The sequence below is a fragment of the Entelurus aequoreus genome, linkage group LG18 (assembly GCF_033978785.1).
Source record: "Entelurus aequoreus isolate RoL-2023_Sb linkage group LG18, RoL_Eaeq_v1.1, whole genome shotgun sequence".
NCBI lineage: Eukaryota > Metazoa > Chordata > Actinopteri > Syngnathiformes > Syngnathidae > Entelurus > Entelurus aequoreus.
Window position 1 is genome coordinate 51970144 of NC_084748.1, and position 18571 is coordinate 51988714.

At 43.8% G+C, this 18571-nt stretch overlaps 1 protein-coding gene across 1 annotated transcript in view; it reads right to left on the reverse strand.

Annotated features, from left to right (window-relative positions):
• The window catches only part of LOC133633445 (stromal interaction molecule 2-like), a 40204-nt gene that overhangs the window by 409 nt on the left and 21224 nt on the right, over window positions 1-18571 (reverse strand). The window contains exons 2-11 of the mRNA XM_062025970.1: window positions 10085-10287; window positions 9908-10019; window positions 9523-9638; window positions 7360-7537; window positions 7123-7300; window positions 6904-7065; window positions 2527-2627; window positions 2223-2464; window positions 1123-1306; window positions 1-1036 (exon numbers count right to left, since the gene is read on the reverse strand). The exon at window positions 1-1036 is cut by the window's left edge and continues 409 nt beyond it. Of these exons, the coding sequence (XP_061881954.1) occupies window positions 1-1036; window positions 1123-1306; window positions 2223-2464; window positions 2527-2627; window positions 6904-7065; window positions 7123-7300; window positions 7360-7537; window positions 9523-9638; window positions 9908-10019; window positions 10085-10287 (2512 nt within the window). The remainder of the gene's footprint in view (window positions 1037-1122; window positions 1307-2222; window positions 2465-2526; window positions 2628-6903; window positions 7066-7122; window positions 7301-7359; window positions 7538-9522; window positions 9639-9907; window positions 10020-10084; window positions 10288-18571) is intronic.

An 18571-nucleotide genomic window follows, 5' to 3' on the forward strand; every position in this document is an offset into this window, starting at 1 on the left:
GTTGGATTCCTCTGACTCGCCCCTCACTACTCTTTGTCGCGCTGCTTTCATTGGTGATTCAACATTATCCTTGGAGATTTTACCTGCAGGTGTGACCTCGTCTTCTCTTGACGTCTGTGTGGTTCTTTTTCTGGGAGGCACCTTGCGTTCCTCTTTAGATATCCGCTTATCTATCGATGGTTCAAAAACCACCTCTGCAGAAGATGTGCGATCCATCCCTTGTTCTTTTGCCTCTCTGGGTAGAGTCTTCAGAGAAGCAGTGTCTTCACAACTCTCCAACTCTTCTTGAGAGCTCTTTCTTGAGAGCTTTACCTCAGCCATCTTCTCTTTGCCTATCCCCCGTGCAGAGGAATCAAGCTTCCTAGCTCCCCCATCCAAGGAGATTCCCATTGAATCTCTTACAATCCTTCTGGACACCAAGTCAAACGGAAATTCAGGACCTTCTTGCACCATCCTTCTTGAGACAGAGTCTATTGAAGCCCCCATCATACCTTTCGATAACATTTTATGTCTGAAATCTGATGCTTCTACTTCATCCCAAAGAATCTGTCTGAAATCCAGTGGTAAATCACTTCTATCTCGAGGTAGACTCCTTGAAAGATTGTCTGTAACTTCCTCTCTTTGGTCTCGGTCTACTTTCCTTGATGGAAATTCTGAATCAAACTCATTGGATGAGACCTTTCTAATGCCAAAATCCATTGGAACGTCCTTCTTATCTCTGGATGGCTTTCTTGCCGGAGCCTCCATTCTACACTCATCTTTTGACATCGTCAGAGGAGAACTCTCCAAAGGACTGTCCAGAACATCTTTGGCTTGCTTCCTTTCAAGACTTTCAAGATCTTCCACAGAAATTTTGCAACTTGGAGATTCCAAATCATCTTCCAAATTCTTACTCAAAGGCAAAGTGTCTGAAAGCAACTCAGTTTCATCGTGGTAGAGCCTGCGAGAGGAGGTCTCGGCAGAGGAACATGGGAACGCTTTGCTAAGAGAAGGTGAAGTGGTATAATCTGAATCCGAGAACCTTTCTTGGGAGTCTCTATTAGGAGTAAAAGGAAGAAGAAAGAATGACAGAAGGTATCAAAGCTTAAGAATATCAGAACACAATCCGGGGCAAAGACTTACTGTTTCTTGATAGTTTTACGGAAGATTACTTCATCCTCATCGAAACAAGGATAGGTAGTTCGAATCGGGATGAGAAGGTCGGGGTCGTCTGAGATCATGGTGGTTGGTGGTTGCGTAATTCCGTGACGACGTGTTTGGCGTAGAGTGGAAGTGCGAGTTCGAGGAGAAGGTTTAATTGGAGCACCTAGGCCAAATGTAAACAATCAGCAAAGTGGATGAAGACCATTTTACAATACAATGACGGAACATTACGGGTAAAAGACTGTCCGACTCACACCGACTTTGTCTGCCCTCAACTCCCCCATTTTACTCGTGTTGTGGACATTTCCTGTTTACTGTTCCGATCAGGGAATTAGGCTGCCGATTCCGATACAGATCCTCCCTGCGTGGGATCGGCCGATACTTGTATTAAGTGTAAATGTGTTTATTGTGAGAGCTGTTGACAAGATAGACCATCCTCCTTTTACTTGTACGGACTGTGACACTGCTGACACAACAACACTTAGTCAGACCTCCTGGCTGTTTCTCTACTAGACTCAGAAGTCATGTAGTGAGACCTCCTGGCTGTCTCTCTACTAGACTCAGAAGTCATGTAGTAAGACCTTCTGGCTGTCTCTCTACTAGACTCAGAAGTCATGTAGTGAGACCTCCTGGCTGTCTCTCTACTAGACTCAGAAGTGATGTAGTGAGACCTCCTGGCTGTCTCTCTAATAGACTCAGAAGTCATGTAGTGAGATCTCCTGGCTGTCTCTCTACTAGACCCAGAAGTCATGTAGTGAGACCTCCTGGCTGTCTCTTTACTAGACTCAGAAGTCATGTAGTGAGACCTCCTGGCTGTCTCTTTACTAGACTCAGAAGTCATGTAGTGAGACCTCCTGGCTGTCTCTCTACTAGACTCAGAAGTGATGTAGTGAGACCTCCTGGCTGTCTCTTTACTAGACTCAGAAGTCATGTAGTGAGACCTCCTGGCTGTCTCTCTACTAGACTCAGAAGTCATGTAGTGAGACCTCCTGGTTGTCTCTTTACTAGACTCAGAAGTCATGTAGTGAGACCTCCTGGCTGTCTCTCTACTAGACTCAGAGATACCAAGACTGAGTCACCTGGAACTGCAGAAAGTATTGATGCGGGACACTCCTCCACCAGATCCTCGATGGAGCCATGGACAGAGCTGTGCCATGAGCAGGACTGTGCATGTCCTCGGGGCAAAGAGTCAGAGTACAGCTGAGCAGTCAGGTTGGCCAGGCCAGGGTTTCTGATGACGGGGAAGCCGCACACGCGTTCAATTTGCTGCCAGCGATGAAGTCTCTCCCGCAAACAAGCGGTGACGTCTGACAAGGCGTTCCTAGAGGTGTCGAACAGTCCATGAGACACTTTTCTAGACCCCAACAAAAGTGCCTGACTCACTTTGCCTCCAGGATCTTCTGGTCCACCTGGTCTAAAGAAGAGCTGTGGGCCACATGCAGAGTCCCAAGCAAGGAGCTTCTCTTTTTCTTGATTCTTTCTGCCTGAAAGACATTTAAATGTGTTATCTTTCGTCAGAATGAAGACATGCGATGAATTGATCTGGACCGCCCATGCACCTGGACCTTAGCGCGGGTGGTGTGTTGTTGACTGACCAGGTCAAAGGTGAGTGACTGGTGAATCATTTCAAAATACACAACATGACTTTGGATCAGACAGACAGATGATGGTTAGGGAAAACTTTAAAAAAAATATTTGGTTGGAATGCAAATACTTTTAAAGAAAACAAGCAAAAATATGTTTTATTGTTGGTGCTATGGCGCCACCTTTTGGTGGTGCTGCTGGGTGAATGCCTGCAAGGGTTTCCTGCTGTTTAAAGCTTTTAACTGGAAGTAAAAGTGCTGTTTCTTCTTCTAGCCGTCCGTAGCGTTTCTACTCGTATGCATTCTTCATTCATCACTCCAAGAAACGTTTGTAAGTTTTACAATATAACTAAAACGAGTCTTACTTACTAAAGTGTCCCATGTGTGATGTCTGTAGGAGTGTTTTCATGCATTGTTGTACATGCTATCATAATGTAGTCAAGCTAGCATCGTTAGCATTAGCTAATATGCTAACATGTTTACGAGTGTCTGTGTTATTATTATTAACTTACAATGGCATTCTTTTTGTATTGTTTCACTTCCACAAATTCCTCAGTAAATTCACCAAAACGTCAGCGTGGAGTTATTGAGTCTGTTTAGCTGATTGGAGAGCTAGCTTGCGCAGCTAGTGGGTCCATGACCATGACTTCTGTTTTGTTTGATCAGCTGTTTTACTGTCTTGTTACAGACACCGTTTGGAAACAATTAAGGTATGTAAATGAACTTGCTGTGTAAATAAGTCATTTCACTACGTACAGTATATGCCTGCCACTTATAGTCCAGTGCGGCTAATATATGGGAAAATATTCAAAAATATAGTGGGTGCAATTTATATTCCAGGGAGCTCTATAGTCCAGAAAATATTTATTTCATGATCTTCGTGTTTATTTCATCAGTCTTTGTGTTTATTTCATGATCTTTGTGTTTATTTCATCAGTCTTTGTGTTTATTTCACGAGTCTTTGTGTTTATTTGATCAGTCTTTGTGTTTATTTCACAAGTCTTTGTGTTTATTTGATCAGTCTTTGTGTTTATTTCATTATCTTTGTGTTTATTTTGTGAATGTTTGTGTTTATTTCGTCAGTCCTTGTGTTTATTTCATCAGTCTTTGTGTTTATTTCATCAGTCTTTGTGTTTATTTAATCAGTCTTTGTGTTTATTTCACAAGTCTTTGTGTTTATTTGATCAGTCTTTGTGTTTATTTTGTGAGTCTTTGTGTTTATTTCATCAGTCTTTGTGTTTATTTCACAAGTCTTTGTGTTTATTTGATCAGTCTTTGTGTTTATTTTGTGAGTCTTTGTGTTTATTTCATTATCTTTGTGTTTATTTTGTGAATGTTTGTGTTTATTTCGTCAGTCTTTGTGTTTATTTTGTCAGTCTGTGGTTATTTCATGAGTCTTTGTGTTTATTTCGTGAGTCTTTGTGTTTATTTCATTATCTTTGTGTTTACTTCGTGAGTCTTTGTGTTTATTTCATCAGTCTTTGTGTTTATTTCGTGAGTCTTTGTGTTTATTTCATCAGTCTTTGTGTTTATTTCGTGAGTCTTTGTGTTTATTTTGTGAGTCTTTGTGTTTATTTAATCAGTCTTTGTGTTTATTTCGTGAGTCTTTGTGTTTATTCCATGATCTTTGTGTTTACTTCATGATCTTTGAGTTTACTTCATCAGTCTTTGTGTTTATTTCATCAGTCTTTGTGTTTATTTCATGATCGTTGTGTTTATTTCAAGATCATTGTGTTTATTTCATGATCTTTGTGTTTATTTCATCAGTCGTTGTGTTTATTTCATGATCTTCGTGTTTATTTCATTAGTCCTTGTGTTTATTTCATCAGTCTCTGTGTTTATTTCATCAGTCTTTGTGTTTATTTCATCAGTCTTTGTGTTTATTTCATCAGTCTTTGTGTTTATTCCATGAATCGTTGTGTTTATTTCATGATCGTTGTGTTTATTTCATGATCATTGTGTTTATTTCATGATATTTGTGTTTATTTCATCAGTCTTTGTGTTTATTTCATGATCCTTGTGTTTATTTCATCAGTTCTTGTGTTTATTACATGATCTTTGTGTTTATTTCATGAATCTTTGTGTTTATTTCATGATCGTTGTGTTTATTTAATCAGTCCTTGTGTTTATTTCATGATCTTTGTGTTTATTTCATTAGTCCTTGTGTTTATTTCATGATCTTTGTGTTTATGTCATGAATCTTTGTGTTTATGTCATGATCGTTGTGTTTATTTTATCGGTCTTAGTGTTTATTTCATGATCGTTGTGTTTATTTCATGATCGTTGTGTTTATTTCATGATCTTTGTGTTTATTTCGTGATCGTTGTGTTTATTTCATGATCTTTGTGTTTGTGATTCCCGGTGGATGCTGTCGAAGGCTTTCTTGAAATCGATGTAATTGATGATGAGGGCACTGTGGTAGATCCTCCAGCTATACGGTATACCATCAAAGTACGTCAACATCTTCAGAGCCCTGCACCACAACTCCACCTGTCGAGTGAAAACCACCAACAGCACAACCGACGACTTTGACATTGTGACCGGGGTAAGACAGGGTTGCATCTTGTCTCCCTTACTGTTCATCATTGTCATAGACTTTGTCATGAGGAAGTCTGTCGTCGGAGCAAACCTCGGCATTAAGTGGGGAGGGGGCAGACTGGCAGATCTGGACTTTGCGGACGACCTGGCTCTGCTTAGCCATTCCTACGCTGCGCTCCAAAAATTGACCAACAATCTGCATGAGCAAGGGGGAAAAGTCAGCCTACGTATAAGCCAAGAGAAGACCAAGGCCATGACCGTCGCACAAGACCAAAACGTTCCACTGCTCACCATAGGCCAACAAGGCATAGAGTACGTTGAGAACTTCAGGTATCTTGGAAGCAACATCTCAAACACTGGAGACGCAGAAAAGGATGTACAGACCACAATCGGAAAAGCTGCAGGAGTCTTCCAACGCCTCCGGAACATCTGGTCATCAAAATCTATCAGTACGTCCACAAAGCTGCGCCTCTATATGTCAGTGGTCACCCCTACAGTGACCTATGCCTGTGAGACGTGGATGAAGACATCAAGCATTACTAACAAGCTGGATGTCTTCCACCGACGGTGCTTCAGATACTTCTTGAGGATCTCATGGAGAGACCACATCACCAATGAAGAGGTGATGAGAAGGGCAGGGGTAGCACCTTTGTCTGACATAGTCTCTGACATGAGAAGGAGAATGTCTGGACACATACTCCGACTGCCAAGAGAGAGTACGGCAATGGATCGGGTGCCAGAAAGGGGAAAGAGGAAGAGAGGACGACCAAAGAAGACGTGGAGACAAACAGCCAAGGAAGACCTGAGAGAGATGGGAGTCAGCTGGCATGGAGCAAGAAGACCTGAGAGAGATGGGAGTCAGCTGGCATGGAGCAAGAAGACCTGAGAGAGATGGGAGTCAGCTGGCATGGAGCAAGAAGACCTGAGAGAGATGGGAGTCAGCTGGCATGGAGCAAGAAGACCTGAGAGAGATGGGAGTCAGCTGGCATGGAGCAAGAAGGCCTGAGAGAGATGGGAGTCAGCTGGCATGGAGCAAGAAGACCTGAGAGAGATGGGAGTCAGCTGGCATGGAGCAAGAAGACCTGAGAGAGATGGGAGTCAGCTGGCATGGAGCAAGAAGACCTGAGAGAGATGGGAGTCAGCTGGCATGGAGCAAGAAGGCCTGAGAGAGATGGGAGTCAGCTGGCATGGAGCAAGAAGACCTGAGAGAGATGGGAGTCAGCTGGCATGGAGCAAGAAGACCTGAGAGAGATGGGAGTCAGCTGGCATGGAGCAAGAAGGCCTGAGAGAGATGGGAGTCAGCTGGCATGGAGCAAGAAGACCTGAGAGAGATGGGAGTCAGCTGGCATGGAGCAAGAAGACCTGAGAGAGATGGGAGTCAGCTGGCATGGAGCAAGAAGACCTGAGAGAGATGGGAGTCAGCTGGCATGGAGCAAGAAGACCTGAGAGAGATGGGAGTCAGCTGGCATGGAGCAAGAAGACCTGAGAGAGATGGGAGTCAGCTGGCATGGAGCAAGAAGGGTCGCCAGTGACCGCAACAAATGGAGGGGACTTGTCGCCCAATGTTCCAACAGGAATGGGAGGAACTAAGTCTAAGTAAGTCTTTGTGATTATTTCATGGTCTTTGTGTTGATGTCACCTCTTCTTTGGCGGTGGCCAGCTGCAGTTCGGCACTGTGCTTCTTCACGTTGTAGTACTGGACCTCCACTTCATGGGTGAGCTGCAGCCACTGCTGGAGGGCGTCTGAGGCGCTCCAAGTGGCCCACATGTCCTTCTCCGCCTGCTTTAGGGCCCCGCGCACCTGAGTAAAGGTGAAGGTGAGTTTTGGAGGCGGTGCAGGACAAGCGAGTTGCGGTACCTGCACCAGTTCTTCCTCTGCGTATCGCAGACGACTCAGCTCGCTGACGGCTCCTTGCCTCAGCTCCTGCAGGCGGTAGGCCTCCTCCTGGGCGTCCATGATCTCGTCCCTCATCTTCTCCTCCAAGTTCTGCTTCTCCTCTGCCACGTTACGCTTCTCCTCGTGGGCTCTCTCCAATCTGAGGAGCACAAAGCAGTGAAGGCCAAGCAGGCCGGCCGCTGGGTCCCGAGTCCTTACTGTTCCTGCATGTCCAGGAGACTTTGCTCGGCCCTCTGCAGACTCTCCAGGTCCTTCATCATCTTGCTGATGTGGACCTTGCTGGACTTGTTCTGGACCTGGGCGAACCAGCAGCCCCCGACGCCCATCACCACAGACACCATGAGCAGCAGGTCCTTCATGTAATTGTGAGGGGGCCCTGGGGGCAGGAAGAAGGGCTGAGTCAGAACCTCCTCCTGATCAATATCTGCTGAGATGTAGCACCTGAATTGACCCCACTAGTGACACATCCACACTTGATCCCCCCACTAGTGACACATCTACACTTGACCCCCCACTAGTGACACATCTACACTTGACCCCCCACTAGTGACACATCCCCACTTGATCCCCCACTAGTGACACATCCACACTTGACCCCCCACTAGTGACACATCCACACTTGACCCCCCACTAGTGACACATCTACACTTGACCCCCCACTAGTGACACATCCACACTTGACCCCACCACTAGTGACACATCCACACTTGATCCCCCCACTAGTGACACATCTACACTTGATCCCCCACTAATGACACATCTACACTTGACCCCCCGCTAGTGACACATCCCCACTTGACCCCCCACTAGTGACACATCCCCACTTGACCCCACCACTAGTGACACATCCACACTTGATCCCCCCACTAGTGACACATCTACACTTGATCCCCCACTAATGACACATCTACACTTGACCCCCCGCTAGTGACACATCCCCACTTGACCCCCCACTAGTGACACATCCACACTTGATCCCCCCACTAGTGACACATCCCCACTTGACCCCACCACTAGTGACACATCCACACTTGATACCCCCACTAGTGACACATCTACACTTGACCCCCCGCTAGTGACACATCCCCACTTGACCCCCCACTAGTGACACATCCCCACTTGACCCCCCACTAGTGACACATCCACACTTGATCCCCCCACTAGTGACACATCCACACTTGAACCCCCAACTGGGAGAGTGAGAAGTTGGTTCTTGTCCTCCAATGACTGATAAATGTTTATTTATAGGTACAAAAAGTATAAAAGTACAAAAGTATAAAAGTACATGTAAGTAGGTGTAGAAAGTATAAAAGTACATGTAAGTATGTGTAGAAAGTATAAAAGTACATGTAAGTATGTGTAGGAAGTATAAAAGTACATGTAAGTATGTGTAGAAAGTATAAAAGTACATGTAAGTATGTGTAGAAAGTATAAAAGTACATGTAAGTATGTGTAGAAAGTATAAAAGTACATGTAAGTATGTGTAGAAAGTATAAAAGTACATGTAAGTATGTGTAGAAAGTATAAAAGTACATGTAAGTATGTGTAGAAAGTATATAAGTACATGTAAGTATGTGTAGAAAGTATAAAAGTACATGTAAGTATGTGTAGAAAGTATAAAAGTACATGTAAGTATGTGTAGAAAGTATAAAAGTACATGAAAGTATGTGTAGAAAGTATAAAAGTACATGAAAGTATGTGTAGAAAGTATAAAAGTACATGAAAGTATGTGTAGAAAGTATAAAAGTACATGAAAGTATGTGTAGAAAGTATAAAAGTACATGAAAGTATGTGTAGAAAGTATAAAAGTACATGTAAGTATGTGTAGAAAGTATATAAGTACATGTATGTGTAGAAAGTATAAAAGTACATGAAAGTATGTGTAGAAAGTATAAAAGTACATGTAAGTATGTGTAGAAAGTATAAAAGTACATGTAAGTATGTGTAGAAAGTATAAAAGTACATTTAAGTATGTGTAGAAAGTATAAAAGTACATGGAAGTATGTGTAGAAAGTATAAAAGTACATTTAAGTATGTGTAGAAAGTATAAAAGTACATGGAAGTATGTGTAGAAAGTATAAAAGTACATGTAAGTATGTGTAGAAAGTATAAAAGTACATGTAAGTATGTGTAGAAAGTATAAAAGTACATGTAAGTATGTGTAGAAAGTATATAAGTACATGTAAGTATGTGTAGAAAGTATAAAAGTACATGTAAGTATGTGTAGAAAGTATAAAAGTACATGCAAGTATGTGTAGAAAGTATAAAAGTACATGTAAGTATGTGTAGAAAGTATAAAAGTACATGTAAGTATGTGTAGAAAGTATAAAAGTACATGTTAAGAAGGTAGAAGTATCTCACGTGTGGGAGCTCCAAACAATACCACGTCCAGAGCTTTGATGTTGAGTTTCTGTTTGTCTCTTTGGTCCTGAACTCTCAGCTGACTGCTCAGGAAGGATGGCTCATTGGCTGCAATCCTACACCAGTGATTATTGATTATTGACATGTGATTGATGGCTCATTGGCTGCAATCCTACACCAGTGATTATTGATTATTGACATGTGATTGATGGCTCATTGGCTGCAATCCTACACCAGTGATTATTGATTATTGACATGTGATTGATGGCTCATTGGCTGCAATCCTACACCAGTGATTATTGATTATTGACATGTGATTGATGGCTCATTGGCTGCAATCCTACACCAGTGATTGATTATTGACATGTGATTGATTGACTCTCACCTGGGCAGCGTGTTTCCATTGACTTTGAAGTCTTTGAAGTTCTTCTCATACTGCGGCAACTCCACAAACTCCCTGAGCCAGTGGAGAACCTGGTCCTGGGTCCAGTTATGGACTGTGTGGACACAAAGCACAGGTGAGATCTGCACGGTGAGACCAGAAGCCTGGAGTGTGCTGGACCTTCAGATGACTTCCAGCCTTTCCACAGCTCCTCCACGGTGATGTGCTGGTCTTCGCGGTGCAGGTGGCTGTGTTTGTGGGTCTGCTGCTGCTTCATGTCCTCGATGATGAACTGCAAGACAGGCCTGACTTGGATCACCAAGTCCACTTCATTCAGCACGTCAGGAAGACCCAAGTCACGGTGGTGTTGTCTTATGTACTTCCTGGTGGTCCACACAACAGTCAAGGTGTTGTGTAGACCATGTTCTACACAACATCTTTCTGTACTTCCTGGTGGTCCACACAACAGTCAAGGTGTTGTGTAGACCATGTTCTACACAACATCTTTCTGTACTTCCTGGTGGTCCACACAACAGTCAAGGTGTTGTGTAGACCATGTTCTACACAACATCTTTCTGTACTTCCTGGTGGTCCACACAACAGTCAAGATGTTGTGTAGACCATGTTCTACACAACATCTTTCTGTACTTCCTGGTGGTCCACACAACAGTCAAGGTGTTGTGTAGACCATGTTCTACACAACATCCTTCTGTACTTCCTGGTGGTCCACACAACAGTCAAGGTGTTGTGTAGACCATGTTCTACACAACATCTTTCTGTACTTCCTGGTGGTCCACACAACAGTCAAGGTGTTGTGTAGACCATGTTCTACACAACATCTTTCTGTACTTTCTGGTGGTCTACACAACAGTCAAGGTGTTGTGTAGACCATGTTCTACACAACATATTTCTGACCCTCTCTCTTATTTTCCTGCCAAAGTCCTCCTCCAGGCCACGAGTTCAACCAAGACTAAACGAGTCACAGTTTTTGGACTGAAATGTTTAGAACTTTGTCTTGCTAATTGGTGAGAAGATCAAACTGAATCCTTTGAGCACCTCTGCCATCTTCTCGGTGTAGATCCAAATAGAGCGTTCACTACTTTGTTGGCGAGAAGACTCAAATTGGAAAGCAAGAGCGCCCCCTAGCCACGCCCACTGGATTAAAGATCTTCTTTATCTTCTCAAAGTGGAGAAAAGTCTGTGAACTTTCAGCAAGTCTCCTAAATTAGGAATGATCCCGTGGAAGTTATTGAAATGAAGATAATTGATGAGCCTTTTGACTTCTTTAATGTATTGCTGCATCGTGTTGTGTGTGTGTGTGTGTGTGTGTGTGTGTGTGCGTGTGTGTGTGTGTGTGTGTGTTTGTGCGTGTCTGAGTGTGTGTGTGTGTGTGTGTGTTGGAATGTCGTTGGACATCTTGGGACTGTGCTGTGATGGGATCAATGACTGGTCATGTGACGTCTCCATGGCAACTGCCACTGGAGCCCCCGTATAATGTAACCTGGCAGAGGATGACTCAGATATTATTAGCTGCTAGAAGATGAAGACTCATGTGACACCTGTTGTCTGTCAGTACACCTGTTGTCTGTCAGTACACATGTTGTCTGTCAGTACACATGTTGTCTGTCAGTACACCTGTTGTCTGTCAGTACACCTGTTGTCTGTCAGTACACATGTTGTCTGTCAGTACACATGTTGTCTGTCAGTACACATGTTGTCTGTCAGTACACATGTTGTCTGTCAGTACACCTGTTGTCTGTCAGTACACCTGTTGTCTGTCAGTACACCTGTTGTCTGTCAGTACACCTGTTGTCTGTCAGTACACATGTTGTCTGTCAGTACACATGTTGTCTGTCAGTACACATGTTGTCTGTCAGTACACCTGTTGTCTGTCAGTACACATGTTGTCTGTCAGTACACATGTTGTCTGTCAGTACACATGTTGTCTGTCAGTACACCTGTTGTCTGTCAGTACACATGTTGTCTGTCAGTACACATGTTGTCTGTCAGTACACCTGTTGTCTGTCAGTACACCTGTTGTCTGTCAGTACACATGTTGTCTGTCAGTACACCTGTTGTCTGTCAGTACACATGTTGTCTGTCAGTACACATGTTGTCTGTCAGTACACATGTTGTCTGTCAGTACACATGTTGTCTGTCAGTACACATGTTGTCTGTCAGTACACCTGTTGTCTGTCAGTACACATGTTGTCTGTCAGTACACATGTTGTCTGTCAGTACACATGTTGTCTGTCAGTACACATGTTGTCTGTCAGTACACCTGTTGTCTGTCAGTACACCTGTTGTCTGTCAGTACACATGTTGTCTGTCAGTACACATGTTGTCTGTCAGTACACATGTTGTCTGTCAGTACACATGTTGTCTGTCAGTACACATGTTGTCTGTCAGTACACATGTTGTCTGTCAGTACACCTGTTGTCTGTCAGTACACATGTTGTCTGTCAGTACACATGTTGTCTGTCAGTACACATGTTGTCTGTCAGTACACCTGTTGTCTGTCAGTACACATGTTGTCTGTCAGTACACATGTTGTCTGTCAGTACACCTGTTGTCTGTCAGTACACATGTTGTCTGTCAGTACACATGTTGTCTGTCAGTACACCTGTTGTCTGTCAGTACACATGTTGTCTGTCAGTACACCTGTTGTCTGTCAGTACACCTGTTGTCTGTCAGTACACATGTTGTCTGTCAGTACACCTGTTGTCTGTCAGTACACATGTTGTCTGTCAGTACACATGTTGTCTGTCAGTACACCTGTTGTCTGTCAGTACACCTGTTGTCTGTCAGTACACCTGTTGTCTGTCAGTACAGATGTTGTCTGTCAGTACACCTGTTGTCTGTCAGTACAGATGTTGTCTGTCAGTACACCTGTTGTCTGTCAGTACACCTGTTGTCTGTCAGTACAGATGTTGTCTGTCAGTACACCTGTTGTCTGTCAGTACACCTGTTGTCTGTCAGTACACATGTTGTCTGTCAGTACACCTGTTGTCTGTCAGTACACATGTTGTCTGTCAGTACACCTGTTGTCTGTCAGTACACATGTTGTCTGTCAGTACACCTGTTGTCTGTCAGTACACATGTTGTCTGTCAGTACACCTGTTGTCTGTCAGTACACCTGTTGTCTGTCAGTACACCTGTTGTCTGTCAGTACACATGTTGTCTGTCAGTACACCTGTTGTCTGTCAGTACACATGTTGTCTGTCAGTACACCTGTTGTCTGTCAGTACACATGTTGTCTGTCAGTACACATGTTGTCTGTCAGTACACCTGTTGTCTGTCAGTACACATGTTGTCTGTCAGTACACATGTTGTCTGTCAGTACACCTGTTGTCTGTCAGTACACATGTTGTCTGTCAGTACACCTGTTGTCTGTCAGTACACATGTTGTCTGTCAGTACACATGTTGTCTGTCAGTACACCTGTTGTCTGTCAGTACACCTGTTGTCTGTCAGTACACCTGTTGTCTGTCAGTACACATGTTGTCTGTCAGTACACCTGTTGTCTGTCAGTACACATGTTGTCTGTCAGTACACCTGTTGTCTGTCAGTACACATGTTGTCTGTCAGTACACATGTTGTCTGTCAGTACACCTGTTGTCTGTCAGTACACATGTTGTCTGTCAGTACACATGTTGTCTGTCAGTACACCTGTTGTCTGTCAGTACACATGTTGTCTGTCAGTACACATGTTGTCTGTCAGTACACCTGTTGTCTGTCAGTACACATGTTGTCTGTCAGTACACATGTTGTCTGTCAGTACACCTGTTGTCTGTCAGTACACATGTTGTATGTCAGTACACCTGTTGTCTGTCAGTACACATGTTGTCTGTCAGTACACCTGTTGTCTGTCAGTACACCTGTTGTCTGTCAGTACACATGTTGTCTGTCAGTACACATGTTGTCTGTCAGTACACCTGTTGTCTGTCAGTACAGATGTTGTCTGTCAGTACACCTGTTGTCTGTCAGTACACCTGTTGTCTGTCAGTACACATGTTGTCTGTCAGTACACCTGTTGTCTGTCAGTACACCTGTTGTCTGTCAGTACACATGTTGTCTGTCAGTACACATGTTGTCTGTCAGTACACCTGTTGTCTGTCAGTACACCTGTTGTCTGTCAGTACACTTGTTGTCTGTCAGTACACCTGTTGTCTGTCAGTACACATGTTGTCTGTCAGTACACCTGTTGTCTGTCAGTACACCTGTTGTCTGTCAGTACACATGTTGTCTGTCAGTACACCTGTTGTCTGTCAGTACACCTGTTGTCTGTCAGTACACATGTTGTCTGTCAGTACACCGGTTGTCTGTCAGTACACCTGTTGTCTGTCAGTACACCTGTTGTCTGTCAGTACACATGTTGTCTGTCAGTACACATGTTGTCTGTCAGTACACATGTTGTCTGTCAGTACACATGTTGTCTGTCAGTACACATGTTGTCTGTCAGTACACCTGTTGTCTGTCAGTACACATGTTGTCTGTCAGTACACCTGTTGTCTGTCAGTACACATGTTGTCTGTCAGTACACATGTTGTCTGTCAGTACACCTGTTGTCTGTCAGTACACATGTTGTCTGTCAGTACACCTGTTGTCTGTCAGTACACATGTTGTCTGTCAGTACACATGTTGTCTGTCAGTACACCTGTTGTCTGTCAGTACACATGTTGTCTGTCAGTACACATGTTGTCTGTCAGTACACATGTTGTCTGTCAGTACACCTGTTGTCTGTCAGTACACATGTTGTCTGTCAGTACACCTGTTGTCTGTCAGTACACATGTTGTCTGTCAGTACACATGTTGTCTGTCAGTACACCTGTTGTCTGTCAGTACACATGTTGTCTGTCAGTACACATGTTGTCTGTCAGTACACCTGTTGTCTGTCAGTACAGATGTTGTCTGTCAGTACACCTGTTGTATGTCAGTACACCTGTTGTCTGTCAGTACACATGTTGTCTGTCAGTACACCTGTTGTCTGTCAGTACACATGTTGTCTGTCAGTACAGATGTTGTCTGTCAGTACACCTGTTGTCTGTCAGTACACCTGTTGTCTGTCAGTACACATGTTGTCTGTCAGTACACCTGTTGTCTGTCAGTACACATGTTGTCTGTCAGTACACATGTTGTCTGTCAGTACACCTGTTGTCTGTCAGTACACATGTTGTCTGTCAGTACACCTGTTGTCTGTCAGTACACATGTTGTCTGTCAGTACACCTGTTGTCTGTCAGTACACCTGTTGTCTGTCAGTACACCTGTTGTCTGTCAGTACACATGTTGTCTGTCAGTACACCTGTTGTCTGTCAGTACACATGTTGTCTGTCAGTACACCTGTTGTCTGTCAGTACACATGTTGTCTGTCAGTACACATGTTGTCTGTCAGTACACCTGTTGTCTGTCAGTACACCTGTTGTCTGTCAGTACACATGTTGTCTGTCAGTACACATGTTGTCTGTCAGTACACATGTTGTCTGTCAGTACACATGTTGTCTGTCAGTACACCTGTTGTCTGTCAGTACACCTGTTGTCTGTCAGTACACCTGTTGTCTGTCAGTACACTGTTGTCTGTCAGTACACATGTTGTCTGTCAGTACACATGTTGTCTGTCAGTACACATGTTGTCTGTCAGTACACCTGTTGTCTGTCAGTACACATGTTGTCTGTCAGTACACATGTTGTCTGTCAGTACACATGTTGTCTGTCAGTACACCTGTTGTCTGTCAGTACACATGTTGTCTGTCAGTACACATGTTGTCTGTCAGTACACCTGTTGTCTGTCAGTACACCTGTTGTCTGTCAGTACACATGTTGTCTGTCAGTACACCTGTTGTCTGTCAGTACACATGTTGTCTGTCAGTACACATGTTGTCTGTCAGTACACATGTTGTCTGTCAGTACACATGTTGTCTGTCAGTACACATGTTGTCTGTCAGTACACCTGTTGTCTGTCAGTACACATGTTGTCTGTCAGTACACATGTTGTCTGTCAGTACACATGTTGTCTGTCAGTACACATGTTGTCTGTCAGTACACCTGTTGTCTGTCAGTACACCTGTTGTCTGTCAGTACACATGTTGTCTGTCAGTACACATGTTGTCTGTCAGTACACATGTTGTCTGTCAGTACACATGTTGTCTGTCAGTACACATGTTGTCTGTCAGTACACATGTTGTCTGTCAGTACACCTGTTGTCTGTCAGTACACATGTTGTCTGTCAGTACACATGTTGTCTGTCAGTACACATGTTGTCTGTCAGTACACCTGTTGTCTGTCAGTACACATGTTGTCTGTCAGTACACATGTTGTCTGTCAGTACACCTGTTGTCTGTCAGTACACATGTTGTCTGTCAGTACACATGTTGTCTGTCAGTACACCTGTTGTCTGTCAGTACACATGTTGTCTGTCAGTACACCTGTTGTCTGTCAGTACACCTGTTGTCTGTCAGTACACATGTTGTCTGTCAGTACACCTGTTGTCTGTCAGTACACATGTTGTCTGTCAGTACACATGTTGTCTGTCAGTACACCTGTTGTCTGTCAGTACAACCTGTTGTCTGTCAGTACACCTGTTGTCTGTCAGTACACATGTTGTCTGTCAGTACACCTGTTGTCTGTCAGTACACATGTTGTCTGTCAGTACACCTGTTGTCTGTCAGTACACCTGTTGTCTGTCAGTACACCTGTTGTCTGTCAGTACACCTGTTGTCTGTCAGTACACCTGTTGTCTGTCAGTACACCTGTTGTCTGTCAGTACACCTGTTGTCTGTCAGTACACATGTTGTCTGTCAGTACACCTGTTGTCTGTCAGTACACATGTTGTCTGTCAGTACACCTGTTGTCTGTCAGTACACATGTTGTCTGTCAGTACACCTGTTGTCTGTCAGTACACCTGTTGTCTGTCAGTACACCTGTTGTCTGTCAGTACACATGTTGTCTGTCAGTACACCTGTTGTCTGTCAGTACACATGTTGTCTGTCAGTACACCTGTTGTCTGTCAGTACACATGTTGTCTGTCAGTACACATGTTGTCTGTCAGTACACCTGTTGTCTGTCAGTACACATGTTGTCTGTCAGTACACATGTTGTCTGTCAGTACACCTGTTGTCTGTCAGTACACATGTTGTCTGTCAGTACACATGTTGTCTGTCAGTACACCTGTTGTCTGTCAGTACACATGTTGTCTGTCAGTACACCTGTTGTCTGTCAGTACACATGTTGTCTGTCAGTACACATGTTGTCTGTCAGTACACATGTTGTCTGTCAGTACACCTGTTGTCTGTCAGTACACATGTTGTCTGTCAGTACACCTGTTGTCTGTCAGTACACATGTTGTCTGTCAGTACACATGTTGTCTGTCAGTACACCTGTTGTCTGTCAGTACACTGTTGTCTGTCAGTACACATGTTGTCTGTCAGTACACCTGTTGTCTGTCAGTACACATGTTGTCTGTCAGTACACATGTTGTCTGTCAGTACACCTGTTGTCTGTCAGTACACATGTTGTCTGTCAGTACACCTGTTGTCTGTCAGTACACCTGTTGTCTGTCAGTACACATGTTGTCTGTCAGTACACCTGTTGTCTGTCAGTACACATGTTGTCTGTCAGTACACATGTTGTCTGTCAGTACACCTGTTGTCTGTCAGTACACATGTTGTCTGTCAGTACACATGTTGTCTGTCAGTACACCTGTTGTCTGTCAGTACACCTGTTGTCTGTCAGTACACCTGTTGTCTGTCAGTACACCTGTTGTCTGTCAGTACACATGTTGTCTGTCAGTACACATGTTGTCTGTCAGTACACATGTTGTCTGTCAGTACACATGTTGTCTGTCAGTACACCTGTTGTCTGTCAGTACACCTGTTGTCTGTCAGTACACATGTTGTCTGTCAGTACACCTGTTGTCTGTCAGTACACCTGTTGTCTGTCAGTACACATGTTGTCTGTCAGTACACATGTTGTCTGTCAGTACACCTGTTGTCTGTCAGTACACATGTTGTCTGTCAGTACACATGTTGTCTGTCAGTACACATGTTGTCTGTCAGTACACATGTTGTCTGTCAGTACACATGTTGTCTGTCAGTACACCTGTTGTCTGTCAGTACACATGTTGTCTGTCAGTACACATGTTGTCTGTCAGTACACCTGTTGTCTGTCAGTACACCTGTTGTCTGTCAGTACACATGTTGTCTGTCAGTACACATGTTGTCTGTCAGTACACCTGTTGTCTGTCAGTACACATGTTGTCTGTCAGTACACCTGTTGTCTGTCAGTACACCTGTTTGTCTGTCAGTACACATGTTGTCTGTCAGTACACATGTTGTCTGTCAGTACACATGTTGTCTGTCAGTACACATGTTGTCTGTCAGTACACATGTTGTCTGTCAGTACACCTGTTGTCTGTCAGTACACATGTTGTCTGTCAGTACACATGTTGTCTGTCAGTACACATGTTGTCTGTCAGTACACATGTTGTCTGTCAGTACTCACCTGTTGTCTGTCAGTACACATGTTGTCTGTCAGTACACATGTTGTCTGTCAGTACACCCTGTTGTCTGTCAGTACACTGACCTGTTGTCTGTCAGTACACATGTTGTCTGTCAGTTACACCTTGTCTGTCCTTGTCTGTCAGTACAGATGTTGTCTGTCAGTACACCTGTT